Raw genomic sequence first — 20,667 nt, 5'->3', positions numbered from 1 at the left:
TTTAGTGTGGATGCAGGGTGTAGAGTGGATTGTGAATTTGTTTTGCCTAAAGTTTTTTCAGTTGTTTGTGGATGATGTATTTTTGGCTGAGATTATTGAGCAGACTAATTTCTATGCTGAACAGTTTTTGAGGGACAACAGTGCCAGACTTAGGCCCAACTCTAGAGCTACCCGGTGGACTCCCTTATATCTGGAAGAGATGAAGAAGTTTTGGGGTTTTACTTTTTTGATAGGCTTGATAAGGAAACCGTCCATGGCTTCATATTGGTCTACCAGTCCCTTGATGGCAACGGCCATATTTCCTGCAATTATGAGTCGTGATCGGTATTTACTTTTGCTTCGGATGCTGCATTTTGTTGATAATGCTTTGGTGTTGCCACGAGATCACCCTGACTCTGACCGACGTTTTAAGATTCGGCCTGTTCTTGATCACTTTGTAGATCGATTTTCAGAGATCCATGCTCCATGGAAAGAAATAGCTATTGACGAGTCTTTGGTCCTGTTCAAGGGCCGTTTGTTTTTTAGGCAGTCCATTCCTAGCAAGAGGCCACGTTATGAAATTAAGATGAATATGTTGTCTGAGAGTAGGACAGGATATGTCTATAATTTCCGGGTGTACACTGGTAGGGATTCAACTATTGACCCCCCTGGTTGTCCGTCCACTTTTGGAGTTCCAGAGAAAATTGTGTGGGATCTTACTAGAGGACTGTTTAACAGAGGCCACCATTTGTACCTTGATAACTTCTACACTGCTGTGCAATTGTTTAAGGAATTATTTCAAGTGGACACTTTTGCTTGTGGCACAATCCGCTCTAACCGTAAAGGTTACCCAAAAGAGTTTGTTTGCAAAAAGCTTCAGAGGGGGCAGTGCAGTGCCTTGCGTAGTGAGGAACTGCTAGCTGTGAAATTTGTGGACAGGAGGGATGTGTACATGCTAAATACCATTCATGATGAGAGTACTTCACCTGTGACTATTTGGGGTCAGGTTGCTGAAGTGCGCAAACCTGTGTGCATTGTTGACAACAATAAGCACATGGGTGGTGTGGATAGAGTAGATCAGAGGTTGGAACCTTACACTGCTATTCATAAGGCTTACATTTGGCATAAGAAGTTGCCCATCCATCTTTTCAATTTAGCATCTTTTAATGCTTTTGTTGTGTTCAAGGAGTATTCTTCAGCATTAAAGATGACTTTTGTTCAGTTTCAAGAGTCTGTGATAGGCAGCCTTGTTGTAGTGGAACAGGCAAATGTCCCTAGAGTTGGAGTGGCGGAGGATGTGGCTAGATTGAAAAATCATCACTTTCCTGATTTATTTCCTCCTACGCCCAAAAAAACAATCCCTGTAAGAGATGTAGAGTCTGCTTACGAAGAGGTATGCGGAAGGAGAGTCGTCTGCACTGTGCTGATCGTCCTTCTAATCCTGGGCTGTGTGTGCCCACATGTTTCAGATTGTATCACACTCAAAAGAGTTTTTGGGAGCATGTCAGAGAGAGCCCAGACGGGGGCCGAGTGCCGCATACCCGGGGGCTTGGCACCTGCCTGAGGACGAAAAAGGGTCCAGCCACGGCGAGGTTAATAAACTCCTCACGCCTTCTCCTCTGCAGGATGATGCGGAAAGCGTCGATGGGGATGACCAATCACAGCTGAGAGTGGTGTGGAAAAGGGACCTCTCGCAAGAGGACGGGGCGAACACGGAAGTCGGAGAGGACGGAGACGGAGGAACCGAGGACGCCAAATTGAACAAGCCGAAAGACTCCGGGACGCGGAGACACCCTGCCAAGCCGGAGAAGTAAATGCCAAGGACTGACCACACTACCAACACCACCACGGAAGAACTGGAGACGTGGAGCAAAAACTGGTGGATACCCCCAGAAGTCGCAAGCTTGCCGCCATAACTCAGGAGAGTTACGGCACTGGCGGTGAGTAGGCAGTCACCGGAGACCCTGAGGGGGAGGAAGGGGACGGGCGTTTAAATCGGGGCAGACGTCGGTTGGTAACCGAGCAGCCCCGGGTGGTTTACTGTCGGAGCTGTGACAAAAACAGCTCCTTGTGTATTTATTGAAGTCAGCCTTGCTTGTTATGTCTTAGGATCCTTGCGGGCTGATTGTTCTTTTGTCTTTATTTTACTTTGGGGTTCCTTGTTAACGTTGGAGCGGCATAAGTCTTCAACCCAGGCCTTCCCCTATCGTTACATCACTGACCTCTCCTCCTCCCTGCTAGGCTCACAGAACCGCTGGTAGTCTGTACTGGCTTTTCTTGTCCTTTTCCCTTTCACAACTTCTTTTCCCTCATCCCTGCATGCCCCTCCCTCATGTGTCCCACCTTCGTTCCTACTGTACAGCACTGTCACCACCCGGAAAGGTGAAGGGTATCATAAAAGAGTGCTATAGACCAGAGTACTTACCGCCACTTATTTCTTGTCTTCCCTCCGAGTATCCTGCGGAACCACCACCGGCGAGAAGGAATTCAAGACCCAGAGGCAAAAGCTCTCTACTCATGAAGACTCAACCATTCCCTCACCCTGACGAACTGTACCCGGAGCTCAAGACCCCAACAGCCCATTAACCGTTCCCCATCATCCACCTGGATGGAGTGTGGCTCAATGGTTAGAGTGGCAGACCCTAAAGCAGAGTTCTGGCCAGGGACCAGGGTTCGATTCCCACCTCGGTGGGGCTCGGGCTCAATTTCCTCGGACCTGTCTATTCTCGCCTTGGTGCCTATTCTAATCACGGGCCCCACGCTGCAACTCTGGGCAATAGCTTGCTTAGCCTCCACACCGGCCCCAACAGCGCTAAGGATGCCTGGATTCACCCTGGGGGTGCCCAGGAGTAGACACTTCACAGGGAAAGCCAGGAGGGGTTCCACAGCGGTATGAGTATCGGCGCCAGGAAACCGCCAAGGCGACACCGCAAGGTGGCCGTCTGGTGACAGTGCGCTCTATAAGTACCTTTACATTTACATTTACATTTACCTACCTATCCTGAAGACCTCAATAAATATCTTGCCACAATTGCACAACCTATACGGCCTCCTAGCTTTCATTTCCGACCCTCCCTCCAACAGAGCAACTTTAGTGTACTGCCTGGTCTCTATGGTTTTTATATTGTTGTTCATTTTCAAGTTTGGCAATAGAATGATGTCTTTAGTTACTGCTGTTGTTTTTGTATGTATAGCTTTGTATCTAGTTGCAATTGGTTTGTGTTTTCATTCTTGTTAAAAAAAAATTAATGATGGTGTGAGTGGACTGGCGCTTGGCTGGCGGTGTACGTGGATTGGGGCTTGGCTGGCGGTGTGCGTGGACTGGCGCTTGGCTGGAGGTATGCATGGACTGGCGCTTGGCTGGCGGTGTGCTTGGACTGGCGCTTGGCTGGCGGTGTGTGTGGACTTGCACTTGGCTGGCGGTGTGCGTGGGCTGGCACTTGGCTGGTGGTGTGCATGGGCTGGTGCTTGGCTGGTGGGTGCAGGGACTGGCGCTTGGCTGGCGGTGTGTGTGGACTGGCGCTTGGCTGGTGGTGTGCGTGGACTGGCACTTGGCTGATGGTGTGTGTGGACAGGCGCTTGGCTGGCAGTGTGCCTGGACTGACGCTTGTCTGGTGGTGTGCGTGGACTGGCTATTGGCTGGCGGTGTGCCTGGACTGGCGCTTGGCTGGCGGTGTGGGTGGACTGGAGCTTGGCTGGCGGTGTGTGTGGACTGGAGCTTGGCTGGCGGTGTGCATGGATTGGCGCTTTGCTGGCAGTGTGCATGGACTGGCGCTTGGATGGTAGTGTGTGTGGACTGGCGCTTGGCTGGCGGTGTGAGAGTAGTGACTTGCTGCTAGTCATTACACACACTGCTAGCCAAACGCCAGTCCACGCATCCATGAGCTGGTATGGTTGCTGTGTCAGGAATGCGGGCGTGTGAAAGTGATGGGCTCTTGAATGGCGCTGTGTGCTGGTGTGAGGGTTTTAATGTGCTAGGCCCGCGGCTGGCGGTGTGAATGGTTTTGTATGTGTCACACATATGAAAGGTGCATGAATGGCCTGTAAAGAGGATGGGGCCTTGTTGTTTCTTTACAGCTCACGAGCTGTGAGTCAATGGTTCCGTTTCTTGTCCTTTGAAAATAATTAACAGTGCATTTCATTTTTGTGAAATCTCTGGTTAATACAACTATATATTATGAACCATCACTCACCCTCATGCCAAATCCAACCAGTATGTATGTGTACTTGAGGAATAGGAGGTTGTGCAGAAACATTTGCCTTTTCTGTCTTTCTCAAGCAGGGTGTACCTTGTCCCTTTTTGTGAATGTTGTAATGTGTTGGTTTCGTGCCTGGTGGTGTGAATGGTCTTGTGTGTATCACGTATGAAAGGTATGTGAATTGCCTGTAAAGAGGTTATGGCCTTGCCGTGGCTTTACAGCTCACGAGCTGCGAGTCACTGGTTCCTTTTTTTGTCCTTTCAATTATATTGACAGTGCATTTCCTTTTTGTGAAATTTCTTGTTAGTAACATTTTATATACTGAACCATCACTTGCCCTAGTGCCCAATCTAACCAGTATGTGTGTGTACTTGAGGAATGGATGGCTGTGCAGTTATCTTTGTCTTTTTTGTCTCTCTGCCAAGGTGTACATTTCAGCTAAGAAAAACCTACCAACTGTAGATATTATCACAAACTAAACACCCATGGGAGTACATGATGATGTCTCTCTTGTGGATCCCAACAAGTTATCTTACCCACAATAGAATTCAAATCCTGTGCACACGCTGTTTGTTTAGTACAAAGGCCCTAGTTCTGCCAATATTGTTGTAATGTTGTAATACACAAATATAATCAGCATGTATTGATGTAATCAAAGGATTATATGAAATATTATTTGTTTCTTTTATTAATTTTTGATTGCCCAGCTAATACGTGTTTCGTCATGGGTGATTGCTCAACCGACTTCTTCAGGGCTGTTGGGTAGGTGAATAAGCTTCTATTCTCCCAGCCGGTTATACTTCCGTCCAGGCTGATATCTGGGTTGACTCCTGGTTCTAAACTGTTCTAAAATGTCGGCAGCTGCTTTATTCCTGATTGGTGATGTCTTTTCAATGCGATGCCAAAATTAAATTCACACGCATGGAGACGAAGGAATCGCTAGCGTACTCGCTATGAGATTACCCGCTGCCTAATAATACTGGCGAGAATTATATCTGGAGGACTTAATTGTGTCCAATGCAGAATTGGCTAAAAACTTATTTTTTTAAAAATGCAGCGCTTAGAATTGGCGTATTATACCCCTATTCCCTATGTTATGGGCTCTTCCCAGTCACAGGCACTTGCCCCACCCACACAAGTGAGGTATAATTTTACTCGGTAGACTCAGGGGAATGCTATGGGGTAGGACATTTGTACAGGCACGGTGATTCCACAAACAAATATGTAGAAAATGGGGGGGGGGGTTCTGCTAAATTTGAGGTTTACATGGCATTCTGGGTAGGAAAACATTGGGGGATCCATGCAAACCATACCTCATTGGACTCCCCCGGCTGTCTAGTTTTCAGAAATGTTTGGGTTTGGTACTTTCCCAAGATGGCCGCTGAGCCCGGGGCCAAAACCCCAGGTGCCCCCCCCAAAACCAGGTAGTTTTGTTAAAGGTAATTTTGAAATCTTCACAGTACGAATTGGGCCATTTCCTGTTGCAGCCACTATGCCTACCAACACAAGTGAGGTACCATTTTTATCGGGAGACCTGGGGAAACGCTGGGTGGGAGGAAATTTCTGGATCCACGCAGATTCCAGAACTTTCCCACACTGATATTTGAGAAAAAAGTGATTTTTTTTCAGCAAAATTTGAGGTTTGCAGGGGATTCTGGGTAGAAGAATGTTGGGGGACACATGCAAGCAATACCTCGCTGGACTCCCCCCGGTGTCTAGTTTCAAGAAATGTGTGGGTTTGGTAGGCTTCCCAAGATGGCTGCCGAGCCCTGGGGCAAAAACTCATGGGACCCCCTTGCAAAACCAGGTTAGTTTGTGATAGGAAATGTTCATGTCGCCTCAAAAGGTTTTGGACCCTTGCCTGTCGTGGGTACATGACCCACCCACACAAGTGAGGTACCATTTTTCTCTGAGGACTTTGGGGAACGCGGGGTGGGTGGAATTTTGTGGATCCACGCAGATTCCAGAATTTTCCACCACATAAATATGAGGAAAATGTGGGTTTAAAAACATTTTTTTTTAGGTGTGCAAGGGATTCTGGGTATCAGAACCTGGTGACAGCCAGTCAAGTCACCCCATCCTGGATTCCCCTGTGTGTCTAGTTTTAAAAAATGTATAGGTTTGCTAGGTTTCCCTAGTTGCCTGCAGAGCTAGGGTTCAAAAACTACAGCTAGGCACTTTGCAAAAAAAAGGGTTATTTTTCACTGTGAAAATGTGATGTATCCATGTTGCGTTTTGCGCAGTTTCCTGTCATGGGCACTAGGCCTACCCACACAAGTGAGGTACCATTTTTCTCGGAAGACTTTGGGGAATGCGGGGTGGGTGGACTTTTGTGGATCCACACAGATTCCAGAACTTTCCACCACAGTAATGTGAGGAAAATGTGATTTTGTTTTACAATTCTTTTAGGTTTGAAAGGGATTCTGGGTAACGGAACCTGGTGACAGCCAATCAAGTCACCCCATCCTGGATTTCCTTGGGTGTCCAGTTTTAAAAAATTTATAAGTTTGCTAGGTTTCCCTAATTGCCAGCAGAGCTAGGGTTCAAAAACTACAGCTAGGCACTTTGCAAAAAAAGGGTAATTATTCATTGTGAAAATGTGGTGTGTCCACGTTGCGTTTTGTGCCGTGTCCTGTCACGGGCACTAGGCCTACCCACACAAGTGAGGTACCTTTTTTTCGGAAGACATTTGGGAATGTGGGGTGGGTGGATATTTGTGGATCCACGCAGATTCCAGAACTTTCAACCACAGAAATGTGAGGAAAATGTGTTTTTTTGTCAATTCTTAAGGTTTGCAAGGGATTCTGGGTTACAGAACCTGTTGAGAGCCACTGAAGTCACACCTCCCTGGATTCCCCTGGGGGTCTAGTTTTCAAAAATGTATAGGTTTGCTAGGATTCCCTAGCTGCCGGCAGAGCTAGGGTTAGAAAACTACAGGTAGGCAGTTTGCAAAAAAAGGGTCATTTTTCACTGTGAAAATGTGGTGTGTCCACATTGCGTTTTGGGCCGTTTCCTGTTGCGGACACTAGGCCTACCCACACAAGTGATGTACCATTTTTCTCGGAAGACTTTGGGGAATGCGGGTTGGCGGAATTTTGTGGATCAACACAGATTCCAGAACTTTTCACCACAGAAATGTGAGGAAAATATGTTTTCTGTTTGACAATTTTTTAGGTTTGCAAGGGATTCTGGTTAACAGAACCTGGTGGGAGCCAGTCAAGTCAACCCATCCTAGATTTCCCTTGTTGTCTAGGTTTCAAAAATGTATAGGTTTGCTAGGTTTCCCTATGTGCCGGCAGAGCTAGGGTTCAAAAACTACAGCTAGGCACTTTGCAAAAAAAGGGTCATTATTCACCGTGAAAATGTGGTATGTCCACGTTGCGTTTTGCACCATTTCCTGTCACAGGCACCAGGCCTACCCACACAAGTGAGGTATCATTTTTCTTGGAAGACATTGGGGAACACACGGTGGGTGGAATTTTTTGGATCCACGCAGATTCCATGAGTTTCCACATCAGAAATGTGAGGAAAATATGTTTTTTTTGGACAATTGTTTAGGTTTGCAAGGGATTCTGAGTGACAGAACCTGGCTAGATCCAGTCAAGTCATCCCATCCTGGATTCCCTTGGGTGTCTAGTTTTCAACAATGCACTGGTTTTCTAGGTTTCCTTAGGTGCCGGCAGAGCTAGGGTTAAAAAACTACAGCTGGACAATTTGCAAAAAAAGTGTCATTTTTCATTGTGAAAATGCGATGTGTCCATGTTGCGTTTTGGGCCGTTTCCTGTCACGGGCACTAGGCCTACCCACACAAGTGAGGTACCATTTTTCTCGGAAGACTTTGCGAAACGCGGGGTGGGTGGAATTTTGTGGATCCACGCAGATTCCAGAACTTTCCACCACAGAAATGTGAGAGAAATGTGTTTTTTGGGACAGATTTTTAGGTTTCCTGGGATTCTGGGTAACAGAACCTTGTGAGAGCCAGTCAAGTAACCCCATCCTTTATCTTCTGGGTGTCTAGTTTTTGAAAATGTACAGGTTTGCTAGATTTCCCTAGGTGCCGGCAAAGCTAGGGTTAAAAAACTACAGCTAGGCACTTTGCAAAAAAAGGGTCATTTTTCACTGTGAAAATGTGATGTGTCCATGTTTTGTTTTGGGCCATTTCCTGTCACGTGCACTAGGCCTACCCACACAAGTGAGGTTCCATTTTTCTCGGAAGACATTGGGGAATACGGGGTGGGTGGAATTTTGTGGATCCCTGCAGATTCCCAAAACTTTCCAACACAGAAATGTGAGGAAAATGTGTTTTTGTTTACATTTTCTTAGGTTTGCAAGGGATTCTGTGTAACAGAACCTGATGAAAGGCAGGCAGGGTGACCTGGGTGTCTAGTTTTCAAAAATGTATAGGTTTGCTAGGTTTCCCTAGGTGAGGGCAGAGCTAAGGTTAAAAAACTACAGCTAGGCACTTTGCAAAAAAGGGTCATTTTTCACTGTGAAAGTGTGGTGTGTCCACATTGCGTTTTGGGCTGTTTTCTGTTGCGGGCACTAGGCCTACCCACACAAGTGAGGTATCATTTTTCTTGGAAGGCTTTGGGAAACGCAGAGTGGGTAGAATTTTGTGCATACACACAGATTCCAGAACTTTCCACCACAGAAATGTGAGGAAAATGTGTTTTTTTGGACAATTTTTTAGGTTTGCAAGTGATTCTGGGTAACAGAACCTGGTGAAAGCCAGTCAAGTCACCCCATTGTGAATTCCCCTATGTGTCTAGTTTTCAAAAATGTATAGGTTTGCTAGTTTTCCCTAGGTGCCGGCAGAGCTAGGGTTAAAAAACTACAGCTAGGCACTTTGCAAAAAAAGGGTAATTTTTCATTGTGAAAATGTGGTGTGTCCACGTTGCGTTTTGAGCCGGTTCCTGTCATGGGCACTAGGCTTACCCACACAAGTGAGGTACCATTTTATCGAGAGACTTTCTCTAACACATAATTGTAGAGCAACTCTTATTATCTATTGACTTTCGATGCATTTCTGCCTTCCAAATGAAAGACAATATGTAAAAAAGAAGTCATGTTGAAAAATGACCTATAATTCTCATGCTAGTATGGGTACTCCCAATTCCGGAAATGTGCAAATATCTACTGTTTCTAAACTCTATATTTTGTTCCCATTTCAGAAATACATAGGTGTGTTTCATACCCATTTTTCCATGTATACATTTTCCCAGAATAATTGCGAGATACCCGTTACATAATAAAAAACCATTGCAAGACGCTGCTCAGTTATTGGCTCTGGGTTCGTCTGGTTTTTGGAGAACCTACAAGTCCTATATATCCCCACAACCAGAAAGGTCCAGCAGATGTAACGGTAAATTACTTTCAAACAGTTGTCATAGTTAGGAGAAGTTACAGGTGAAAACGTTGACACAAATGGCTGTTTTTTTCATCTAATTTCCAATTTTTCCTATATTTAACTGTTAGTTTCTATAAAGAAACCTTGAAGGATCTACACAAATGACCCCTTGCTAAATTGAGAATTGTATCTACCTTTCTAAAATATATAGCTATCAAGGATCCATTATTGATTTCATACCCATTTTTACCATTAACTGGAAGGAGGTTGAAAGCATAAAAAATAGTAAAAATAGTCTATGTCCCAGAAAAATGCCAAAACTGTGTAAGAAAAATGTTGGTTTTTTGTCAAATATCTGCCTGTCCTTGAAAGCTGGGAGATGGTTATTTGAGCACCACAGCCCCTTTTTTGATACCATTTGCAGGGGGAAAAAACGCTTTCATCTGTAGCCCTTTTTCTCATTTATCCCCCAAAAAACTGTATTTTGGCTAATTTCTGGGTCCCCTCCTGGAGAATCCACAAACCCTGGGTACCTTTAGAATTCCCATGATGTTGGAAAAAAAGGACGCAAATTTGGTGTGGATACCTTATGTGGTCAAAATGTTGCAGGGGCCTAAGAGCGAACTAACCCAAATAGCCAAAAAAAGGCTTAGCACGGGGGGGGGGGGGGGGGAATGCCTAGCAGCGAAGGGGTTAACAAGATGCTTGTACTTTTTCCTTAGCTTTTTTAATGGTTTTTTCCATAAGTAGTATTGTGTCTTGCCTTCAGTGCCAATGAAAGTGCAGATTTTAGCTTGCTGTGCTCCAGGCTGAACAACTGTATGTGCAGGGGGCTGCCATTACTGGGGTGCCTACGTCCTGGGTCTGGTGGCTGACCACCTTGCCTCCAAAACAGATTAAATAGAGTTTCAAATCTAGGAATGAACTCTGGGTCGTTTACATTTCTTTACTCCTGATAGCAATTGAGTACATTTTGCTCGAAGTTTAGGGCTCTGACTTTGCCCAATTTTGGCCTTTTGTGCTAATACCATATAATAGATTTCTTTATTTTTGTAAATTGTGATGTGATTTTCCGCAGCTCTATGATGAGAGTAATGTTTGGAAGTATCCTTGTTGGCACACTTAGGCATGTTATCAGTGGGTCATGATCACTCTCAATTCTCTGTTCAATTATGAGGTCATAGAGGAGCTTCCATGAGTCCAAATCGATTAGAATATAATTTATCAAGGTCGTGCACCCCATGATATGATCCAAAGGTGTGGCGAACTAGTGAGTCCGAAGGCATGAATCCATTTAGGGGGAAATCATTCATAAGCATGAGAGAGGTTAGAGAGGCGCCTCTCTTTGAGCAACGATTTAGCAAAGTTTGTGGATAGATTAGTCTATGGGTAACATGATTACGTAATATGCCTAAATTTGCCATGGTGTCATCGGGTTTGGTATTAAAGTCTCTGCAAACCATAATGACATGCTGCTTTGCTCATGAATGATTGAAGTGTGAAGGTGCCAAAACATATTCTCGGACAGTGCCATTTTGCTTCTCCAGCTCATTCAGTTGCTTAGAGAAATCTGATTGCAAGCCTGGCAAAAAGTAAATATTCATTAGGGTTAGCTCCTATAAATCTCCAGAAATCACCAACATTTGGAAGTTCTTTTTAATTTAGGAGAACCATAAGAATGCACAGAAAAGGAAAAGGAGGAAATTAAATGCTCAATCGATTCAAGAATTTCACATGGGAAAAATGCAAGGTTCTTTAAAAATGCCCCCATCCACTAGTAGTGGCATGCTTCCTCATTGGGAGTGCTACATCATCCCTGCGCAGACCAACGCTGGGGATGAAGTGAAGGGAATAGGGGAGACAAAACACACATATAAGGGGATCTACTCTGCTGAATCAAATGTAAATAAAGCTACTTCAGGGACGTCGCAAAATCTCTTTAATATTGGACTTTCTGGATAGAATTAAAAATCAATAACGGTGATAAAGTGGGGGTATCAGTGCCCCTTCATCCCTACTATCTGCTTTCTTGTCAACATGTTTCAGCTGCTCCCCGTTGCCCAACTCGGTCGATTGGCGTTCCTCAGGCTCATGAGCTACACAACAGGGTCCATGAGTGACACAACTCTTTAGTTAGATTTATCAAGCCAGGCAAGGCCACCTTGCATCGCTTGATAAACCACAAGCGAAATCACTGCATTGCACTACTCTGTTCCATGGGTGGTGCATGGGGTTTTCCATGCATCTACCCATGGATTTTGGTGCTTTCCCAGTTTTACCATCACATGTAGACCTGGGAATGCAAAAAAATTCTACGCCTCTCTAGGTGAGACATAAAGAGGATAATTATCTTTATTTCTCCTTGTTACATCCTCTTTCTAAGTGTGCTGCATCCTGCAGCACACATTGAAAGAGGAAAATGTCTCTCAGAATTGTTTTTGGGAAGGAAGGTGTCCTTCCCTGCACAAAAACAATCTTCCTTACAATGCAGGCACCCTTGCATCATGGTTGGTGCAATGGCACCTGTGTTGGCCCTATGCAGCACATTGTGCTCCAGAGTAGGGAAAATACAGTAATTCACTGTATTATGTTAAATACAACACATTCCTGCCCTTTCCCTTTCATGCAGTACAGCAAGGTGACTACCTGCACTGCACTGCGCTGAAAGGTACTGCACTGCATGATTGTTTCATAAATATGCCCCTAAAGCCTAGGTACCACAGATAGCTCTAATGACTCCAAATGTGGGCACGGCCAACAAACACTGAAGACAGGTAGCTTTCTTTCCTTGTGCTTGTGTTTTACTCTGTAATAACTCCAGTATGAAACAACATTAGCCACACGCTTTTTTAATGACTGCCTCCTGGGATACCTACTGGGTGCCACTGCCTTGTGTACATTTTCAGGCGCTTGATGGCTGCACAAGGGTGACTGTATGGTCAAAGCAGCAGGCTTTGGCCTGACTGAAAGTTTGCACAGTCAGGCCTAAGCTGTCAACTAGTTAAATAACTAGCTCTATCAACTCTGGCTTTCCTTTGATGGAGACCCCATTTGCAATGAGCCTGAGGCAATGTCAAGTGTATCTCCACGATGAACACAAGAGGAGGGAGTGTGAACTAGTAGACAACATTCCTTAGAAAAAAAGTTTGGCTTTCTCACAATGTGTGACCCTTACAAATACCTAAACCCCTGATTCTTCAGAGTGTGAACTAGTAGACAACATTCCTTAGAAAAAAAGTTTGGCTTTCTCACAATGTGTGACCCTTACAAATACCTAAACCCCTGATTCTTCATTATGGTATCAGCCAAACTTGAGGGCTCCTATAAATGGTACAGTTACTGGCACAAGCGGTTTTAAAAACACTGGCTATTTCCAGTGGCGCTGCTGGGCTCGTCAGTCTGTAAGATTCAAAAGCAATAATTTCACTTGAGGTGTGTGGAAAGTTAGCGAAAAGCGAGTGGCTGCTCACACTAACTATTCATGTCCTGCTGTGCTGAGTGCTATTTCTAGGCACAAATTGCATCCATGCATCCATTTTGGATTCGAGGGGGCATTTTTGTGCCAAGAAATAACTTGAAATAGAAAATTACTCTTCTTGCGTAATTATAGCATAATCTCATGGAATTCTTAGGTAATTTTGGGTGATTACGCAACACACTATTGACCAAGAGGGTGAAATCTATGTGGGCCGTATTATAATTTGATTGTTTGAACCTTAGCCGATATCGCCAGCAAATGAGTGATTTTCAGGCCCATATTTACCAATATTTTGCGTCATGGTTGTGCCACTGTTTTGGTGAAGCCACGATGCACAATGGATTTTGTAATTTACTAAGTCACGTAAAGCCTGATTTGCGTGGCTTTGTAAAAAAAAAGTGACACAATGGAGAGCAATGCTCTGCCTTGCGTTACTTTTCATCGGGCACGCGTTACATTGGTGGAGCATGGGCATTCCTGTGTATCTACCCATGTATTTTGATGCCAACCCAGGTTTACCAACGGCAGTAAACCTGAGTTCGCACTAAAATCGTGCACCTACCAGAGAGAGGCATAACAAGGACAAATATCTTCACTCTTTCCATGTGTGCTGCATTCTGACTCAGGGTCTTCTTGCTTGCAATTAACTTTTACTCCCAAACGTCGGTGTCGCTTGGGGCCAGGGGGATTTATTGGAATAGCAGGGCTTTTGCCCAGGCATGAGCCCTGAGACGATTGGTGCCTATCTGCCCTATTAGTTGTTTGCTCCTATATTGGTAGGCCTCACCCATCCTGATCCCCATCCCTGATGCCCCTCCCCCAAAGTCTCCCATACCAGCCTGATCTGGAAGAGTACTGTTACTGTCTCTCTTATTTTTACCTATTTTTATTGGCTATTTAAGACCAACATTACAGCGGTACAGAGGTTCAGGCAGGTACAGTCTGGGCAGCGCCCCGCAAGTCCAGTAGATGAACAGAGTAAACAGAACATGACTTGGGAGAAACAGAAGAAACAGGTAACCGGCCAAAACGATCATTCCAGCCGAAACAAGTCATATCAGATCACTCCCGATCAAAATAAAATAAATCCGAGCAAAGCAGATGCAATGAAATCAAATCACATCTGACCATTCGGTCCACATAGAAAATGCAGCAATTGCTGAAAATATTGGAAGTAGAAAAATGTGTGAAAATGCAATAGTTTTATAACAGTTGTAACAGCGGACCGCTCAGTTGCTTGAATAACTCACCAGATGCAACTCCGGAAAAAAGGAGTGGGCCTCTCGCTCTCCCCCACCAGGCTGGAGGGGAAAATCTGGACATACCGTTGCAGAGGAGGCTTAGCAGTTGCCTCGCGTGGAGGGAGGTCCCAGTAGCTCTCTCTCGTTGGATTCAGCTTGATTTCAGCACTAGGGGCGACATGTAGGAAGCCAAATACCGGTCGGTAACGGCCGATTTTCGGTAAATATCCCGTTACCGACCGGTATTTAGGCTTTTGCTATGTAGGGGGGCATATTTCAGGATTCGGTAATTTACCGAATCGGTAAAATTCGGTATTTAAGAATCGGTAAATGTAATTTACCTACATATGGCCCTAGATCTCCTCCGAAGCATGTCCACCCGCCTCCCCTTTAAAGGCTAGTCAGTTACTTCTATTATCTACTACTTCAACACCGAAATCCACATCAACAGCATCACGTGCCAAAACCAATACCAGCTTTCATACATAAAACACCAACAGCAATAAAAAAGACTAGCCTATACTAGCACAGACAGACCCCATTGACATGAGAGAGCAAAACAAAAACACTAAGACATACGTCAGCAAACATGCAAACCAACACAGCATACTAACATAATATACAAATGCCACCACCAACACTCACACAAACGCAAAACAACATCAGCATACCAGCACAGCCATCCACCCGACTAAACATGTCACTGCATACACTGCTATCATAGATTCGAAAGTCACTCCCATTACTTACACCAAAAAGGAGATGACTGCTGGCATTTAAAGGGTATATAAATGGGAGACACCTCTGCTGAGAAAGAGAAACTCCGCAGCTGCGAGAAAAAAAGTCTCATTAAGTTTTGTGCAGTGACGTAAATCATGACACATACCTGTCACCTTCCAGTTCACAAACCATCTTCACTACTCGACTCCAGTCAAATGCGTCAGGTTCATTCTTTAACCATTTCTCAAACTCCCTGCGATTCATGTCACTGACGTCCGAGGCGATGATCTTTTTGAAAGATTCGCAGGCAGATAGGAGATGGTAGACGGAAGGGCCGGTGCCAAAATCAATCAGTGTGTCCCCTTGAACAGCACCTGGTCAGAAATATTAGATAGGGTCAGTGGTCTGTATTTCTACTACCATGGCACGCTTTTTTAAATACTTGGGTTTATTATATAAATAAAGATTGCGAGCAGTTTTTATGGCGAAAGGACACTTAATGGCAAAGGATCCTAAAATTAACCTTTGTTTTAAAGAAAAACAACAACCAGTTAATGGCACAACAATACACTTCTGTTTGAAGTCTACTTAGCAGGCTAAGAAGACAGGTAAGGAGAGACAGAGGGAGAGAGAGCGAGAGAGAGAGAGAGAGAGAGAGTGCCCGAACATTTATGATATGTGACTGAGTTTCCACATTACCTGATAAGGTGGACTGTATCCTCTCACTGACATCTATTAGCCGATTTAGAGGATATGTAAGGGATATGTGGAATAACAATATTTCAAACAACATTGCAATTAAGTGATGAAGAACTGAATGTTTCAGAGCAAGTTTTGAAATAAAAAGTATGCAATATATTAAATGCCACTAAAATGGAACATTATAAATTCCCCATTAGAAATTTTAGGCAAAAGCCATAACGTTACAAATCTTGTACTCAAAGTGAAGATATGATAAGAAAGGGTTGAGCCTTTAAACAGACAAATATTTTACAATCCATTGGTTATTCACATTTTCGCAATTTAGGAGACAGCGTGTTGCTGCCCAGAGTAAGGCCCATCCTATATATGGAAAACAGAGAATGCAATTTGAAAATGATACCATAAGGGCTGCGACCTGTTCAACAATTATCAGTCCACAACAAATTTAAAAAAAACAAGAGTGCGCTTCAACAGGTCTCAGGCCCAGTAAGGGTGAAAAACAAGACTTACCATTAGTCAAAAGAACTGAGGATACACAATGACTGGATATGGGGCCCGATTCACAGAACTAACTTAAGACAAAATAATAAACTTACTACCATTTTAATATTTATAGAAGGCACTTACTAATTTTGGTATTCACAGAAGGCACTTCGGGGCATATTATCAAGGTCCGGCATTAAAATTATTGCCGCTTTATCGGCAGAAAACTGCAGCTAAAGCGGTGATAATTACCTTGATAATATGCCCTTGAGAATTCCAATAGAAGCCCATGTTCTGGTGTGAACATGGGCTTCTATGGGAATTCACAACTGCATATTATCAAGCCCTTTATCACCGCTTTAGCGGCAGTTTTCTGCCGATAAAGCGGTGATAATTTTAACGCCGGACCTTGATAATATGCCCCTTACTCATCAATGAGTAAGTGCCTTCTGAGGCACTTGCTCATGTTGGTATTCACAGTAGGCACTTACTCATCAATGAGTAAGTGCCTTCTGTGAAAACCAAAATTAGTAAGTGCCTTCTATGAATAACAAGATGAGTAAGTGCCTACATAAGTTTAACCATCATATGTAGAGAACAAATAGCACATAGGCAATGGCCTTACTAATTACGGCTAATGGGCATAATGGGAAATTGGCACCTTCACTGAAGGAGTCACCATCTTCAGCTGTTTATAGGCAGATTTATAGTTTACAACACATAACATATCATCACAGTTATTACCTTGCTCATGATAGGATGCCCTTGTTATCTGCAATGTATTTGATGGCTTTTCTCCCTATTTTTGCATCTGTCCTGCACAGAAACATTTCGGTTGCACAGTAGTCTGATTGGGTGATCTGTATCCTTTAATTGCATCCTTCTTGGACTATTTTTTCTGCATTTCTATAGAGTATTCCATGGAAGTACATGTTTCCTTTCTCTCTCCCTCATGCTGTTTTGCTAATCCACAAGCCCCCTTTACCCTCCTTGTCTTTTACCCTGCTCCACCATGTTCCCCGCTCTGCTCTCAGTGGTATATATTTTTATTTACCTAATGTTCCTTGCTGTCTCCCAATATATTTCCCCACTCCACATGCTCTATTTTGATTTTGCTTCCCCTGCCATTTTCTCAGTGCTTTCCCCTATGTTGCCCTTTCAGCTACACTTTTTAATTATTTATGTATTTTTTATATTAATTAATTTTTACGGATCTGGCAGAGCAAAGTGCTGCTAGACTGCTCAGCGTATTGTTTGGGCTTCACATGCAATTGCTACTCGTTTACCATATATTTTAGTACACTGTTCTAAGATAGCTGTCTCTCCTATTAGAACAGTAAATTAAAAATAGCCGACAGGGCTCATGGTTCATGAGCATGACTCCATCGCGAAGCATGTTGACTATACCCATTGCAATGTTGCCATCCATGGATGGGATGCGTCTTCACACATGAGGTCAGCAGCGCTTGGCAAAACCAAAAGGTAGGCATTTTAGAGCCGAAACCTATTAGCTTTGCCAATGGTTGTTAATATGGTCACAATACAAGCACCTTAATCAGTTTACCTTATGAGTAGACTTACTCTTGTGCTCTCAGCAAAGTGACTTATGAAAAGATTGATTTTATGGAGCAATGTAAAGTCAGCACTCACTGAGCTCCGATTTAATGCATACATCTGCTATGCTAATAAAATATTGTCTTTCAGATTGAAAATAATTTTTGGCTGGAGCCTCCATGCAAAAAAACAAAAAACAAGTAGATTTGCAGTTCAGCTTTTACTTCTTATTTGGTATGTGTTGGCTTCGTAGTATCTGCTTCCCAAGTCTTGAGGGCCATGTTTTATTAAAAGGCACTTCTTCATAAGCGCAAGAGTTTTATGGACATTGTAAGATGTTACTGTAGTAGCCCACTGCACAAAGCTATGCATTCGCTGAAAGGACTTTACCAGCATTTCACAATGGAGACTCAGGCTGAAGTGCTATAATGGTATTAGAACATGGCACCCACTTAGGTTCATGGCACACTTTGGGGGTGAATGCAGGTGGAAGTTTATGCCCTACTATTTGCAGAGAGGGGATGGCAGTCCAACTAATCTCAAAGGAGGAGTGGAACTTGTGCTCCTTCACCAGAACTCTCTGTTCTCTTTTATATTCTCAATATATGCACTCTTTAGCACACTTACATATTAGCCACACAGGTGTTTTTCAACCTCCTTATGGAAGCGTCATTTTTTTTTTTTATCTCATAGCATGGGATGTGTCTTTGGAGCTCTTCAGTGTGGAGAGAACTACTTATCCTTTCCACTGTCATCACCAAAACCGGTATCAATGTTTACAACTAGTTGGGAAAAGCACCCTTATGCCATGACTAAAGAAACCAAAAGACACACTTATGATAGACGGAATGCAGAACAAATCAAACATTCACCCCTAGTCAAAAGATCTGGGTTAAATATAAACTGAGGTGCTCACCATGCCACCTCAGTTTAGACCCAGTCATATGCAAATCAGTCTTGACTCTCCTGCTCATGGAAGCAGTCCAGCCCGAACTGCCAAACTAGGTCCTTCCTGGACCAGAAACAAGCATCCTGGGACCGGTTTCGGGGTATCACCCCTCATCAGGCAGGCTAGCTTGAAACTAGTGGCACAGGGTTATTCAGCCAGGCCAGCCTGTGGCTAAGGGTATGACCAGATGTGGGTCCCTTGCTCACTGTGCTACTGGATTCAAGCTAGCGTGGCTGATAAGGGGTGATGCTTTTACCCGGTCCCAGGATGCTTGTTGCTTGTCCAAGGCTGGACTGTTCCCATGGGGAGCAGGGTCAAGACTGATTTGCATATGGCTGGGTCCAAACTGAGGTGACATGGCGAGCAAAATAACGATGGACTAAATCCAGATCTCTGATTCGGGATGAGTATTTGAAAAGTTTCAACACTCCGTCCATCATTTTATTTTGTGATGTTGCTATTTGCACCCTAAGTGGCTACGGGTATGCCCAGACATGGGTCCTTGCTCACTGCACTGATGGATTCAAGCTAGCCTGGCTGATGAGGGGTGATACCCTGAATCTGGTCCCAGGATGCTTATTTCTGATACAGGTGGGACCTGGATTGGCAGTTCAGGCTGGACTGTTCCCATGGGGAGACTGGTCAAGACTGATTTGAATATGGCTGGGTCCAAACTGTGTGACGTGGTGAGCAAATTAACAATTAATTACACCCAGAACTTTGACGGGGGTGAGTGTCTGAAAAGTTTGAACACGTCGCCCATAATTTTATTTTGTGATGTTGCTATGTGCGCCCTAAGTGGCTAAGAGTATGCCCAGACGTGGGTCCTTGTTCGCTGCACCACTGCACCACTGGATTCAAGCTAGCCTGACTGATGAGGGGTGATACCCTGAAACTGGGTCTCAGGATGCTTGTTTCTGGTCCAGGGAGCATCAGGCTTGGCAATTCAGGCTGGACTGTTCTCATGCGAAGCAGGGTCAAGACCTCTTTTCATATGACTGGGTTCAAACTGAGATGACAATACAAGCAAAATAACAATAGATTAAGCCAAGATTTGTGATTGAGGTTGAGTGTTTGAAAATTTCCAACACTCTATCCTTCATTTTTTTTTTTTGAAATTGCTATTGACTAAAGAAACATCAGCAGGACTCCCACTTATTAACACCATTAGCATAAATAAAGTTATTTAAATGCTACCCTCAGTAATTTTAAAGTTTCTGATCAAAAAGTTAAATTTAAATCTATAGAAGCTAACAGACTAACTGGATTATTTTGAGTTTGACAGACCAGAAGGACTACTGTAAATAGACAATGCTACCGATCTGCCAAACTTGTGATTTGCCTCCTCTATTTTGAATTGGGAAAGCCCTTTACATTGGCGGTTTACACTGATGGGGTAAGAGGGTGATCCACCAAGGTAAACTGCAGGAGTTAAACTTTCACTTGGTGGCCAACCACCACAGGGCTCTCTGGTCAAAGTGGCACTCGACCCAACCTTCTTAGGAAACGGCAACAATTGCCAGTTCTTCATACCCAGGACAGCCATGCCACACATGCCAGATTCCCTAAAAATGCATACCATGTGAAAGTAATCTCAATGTGCCTTAATTTATATTTCCTTGCTTAGCACATAACTGCATTTGTTTATTATTAAATATTGTGAAAATTATTAAATATTGATTAATGCATGTGTGTTTGCATCACTATATTACCATTGTACAAAAGCAGCAAAGAACTGTTGAAAAATGGTGGTAAGTAACCTAATTAAAACCTCATCACATAAGTGTCGCATGAGTAGCTCAGTAGACGGCCGGTGGGTTGGTGATTTGATTTGTCTATTGTCTATTTGTCCTCCTGCCGCCACCATTCCCCACGAGACTACAGGCCATGCCCACTGCCGGGAGGCCACGCCCCCTGCACCTGGCATCTACATAAGTCGCGCTGACTTCTAGTGCGCGGTAGAAGTGTTTTGCTCCTGAGGCGGAAGCCGGGAGATAACGCTCGAGAATAATCTT

At 44.1% G+C, this 20,667-nt stretch overlaps 1 protein-coding gene across 1 annotated transcript in view; it reads right to left on the bottom strand.

The window, feature by feature from the left end:
• Positions 1-20,667, bottom strand: part of LOC146856915 (nicotinamide N-methyltransferase-like) — a 106,071-nt gene that overhangs the window by 9,048 nt on the left and 76,356 nt on the right. Inside the window, exon 2 of the mRNA XM_085647382.1 lies at positions 15,131-15,338. Coding sequence (XP_085503508.1) covers positions 15,131-15,338 — 208 coding nt within the window. The remainder of the gene's footprint in view (positions 1-15,130; positions 15,339-20,667) is intronic.

The sequence above is a fragment of the Triturus cristatus genome, chromosome 3_2 (genome assembly GCF_964204655.1).
Source record: "Triturus cristatus chromosome 3_2, aTriCri1.1, whole genome shotgun sequence".
NCBI lineage: Eukaryota > Metazoa > Chordata > Amphibia > Caudata > Salamandridae > Triturus > Triturus cristatus.
The sequence above is the reverse complement of the archived record's forward strand: the minus strand, read 5'-3'. Positions and strand labels throughout refer to the sequence as shown.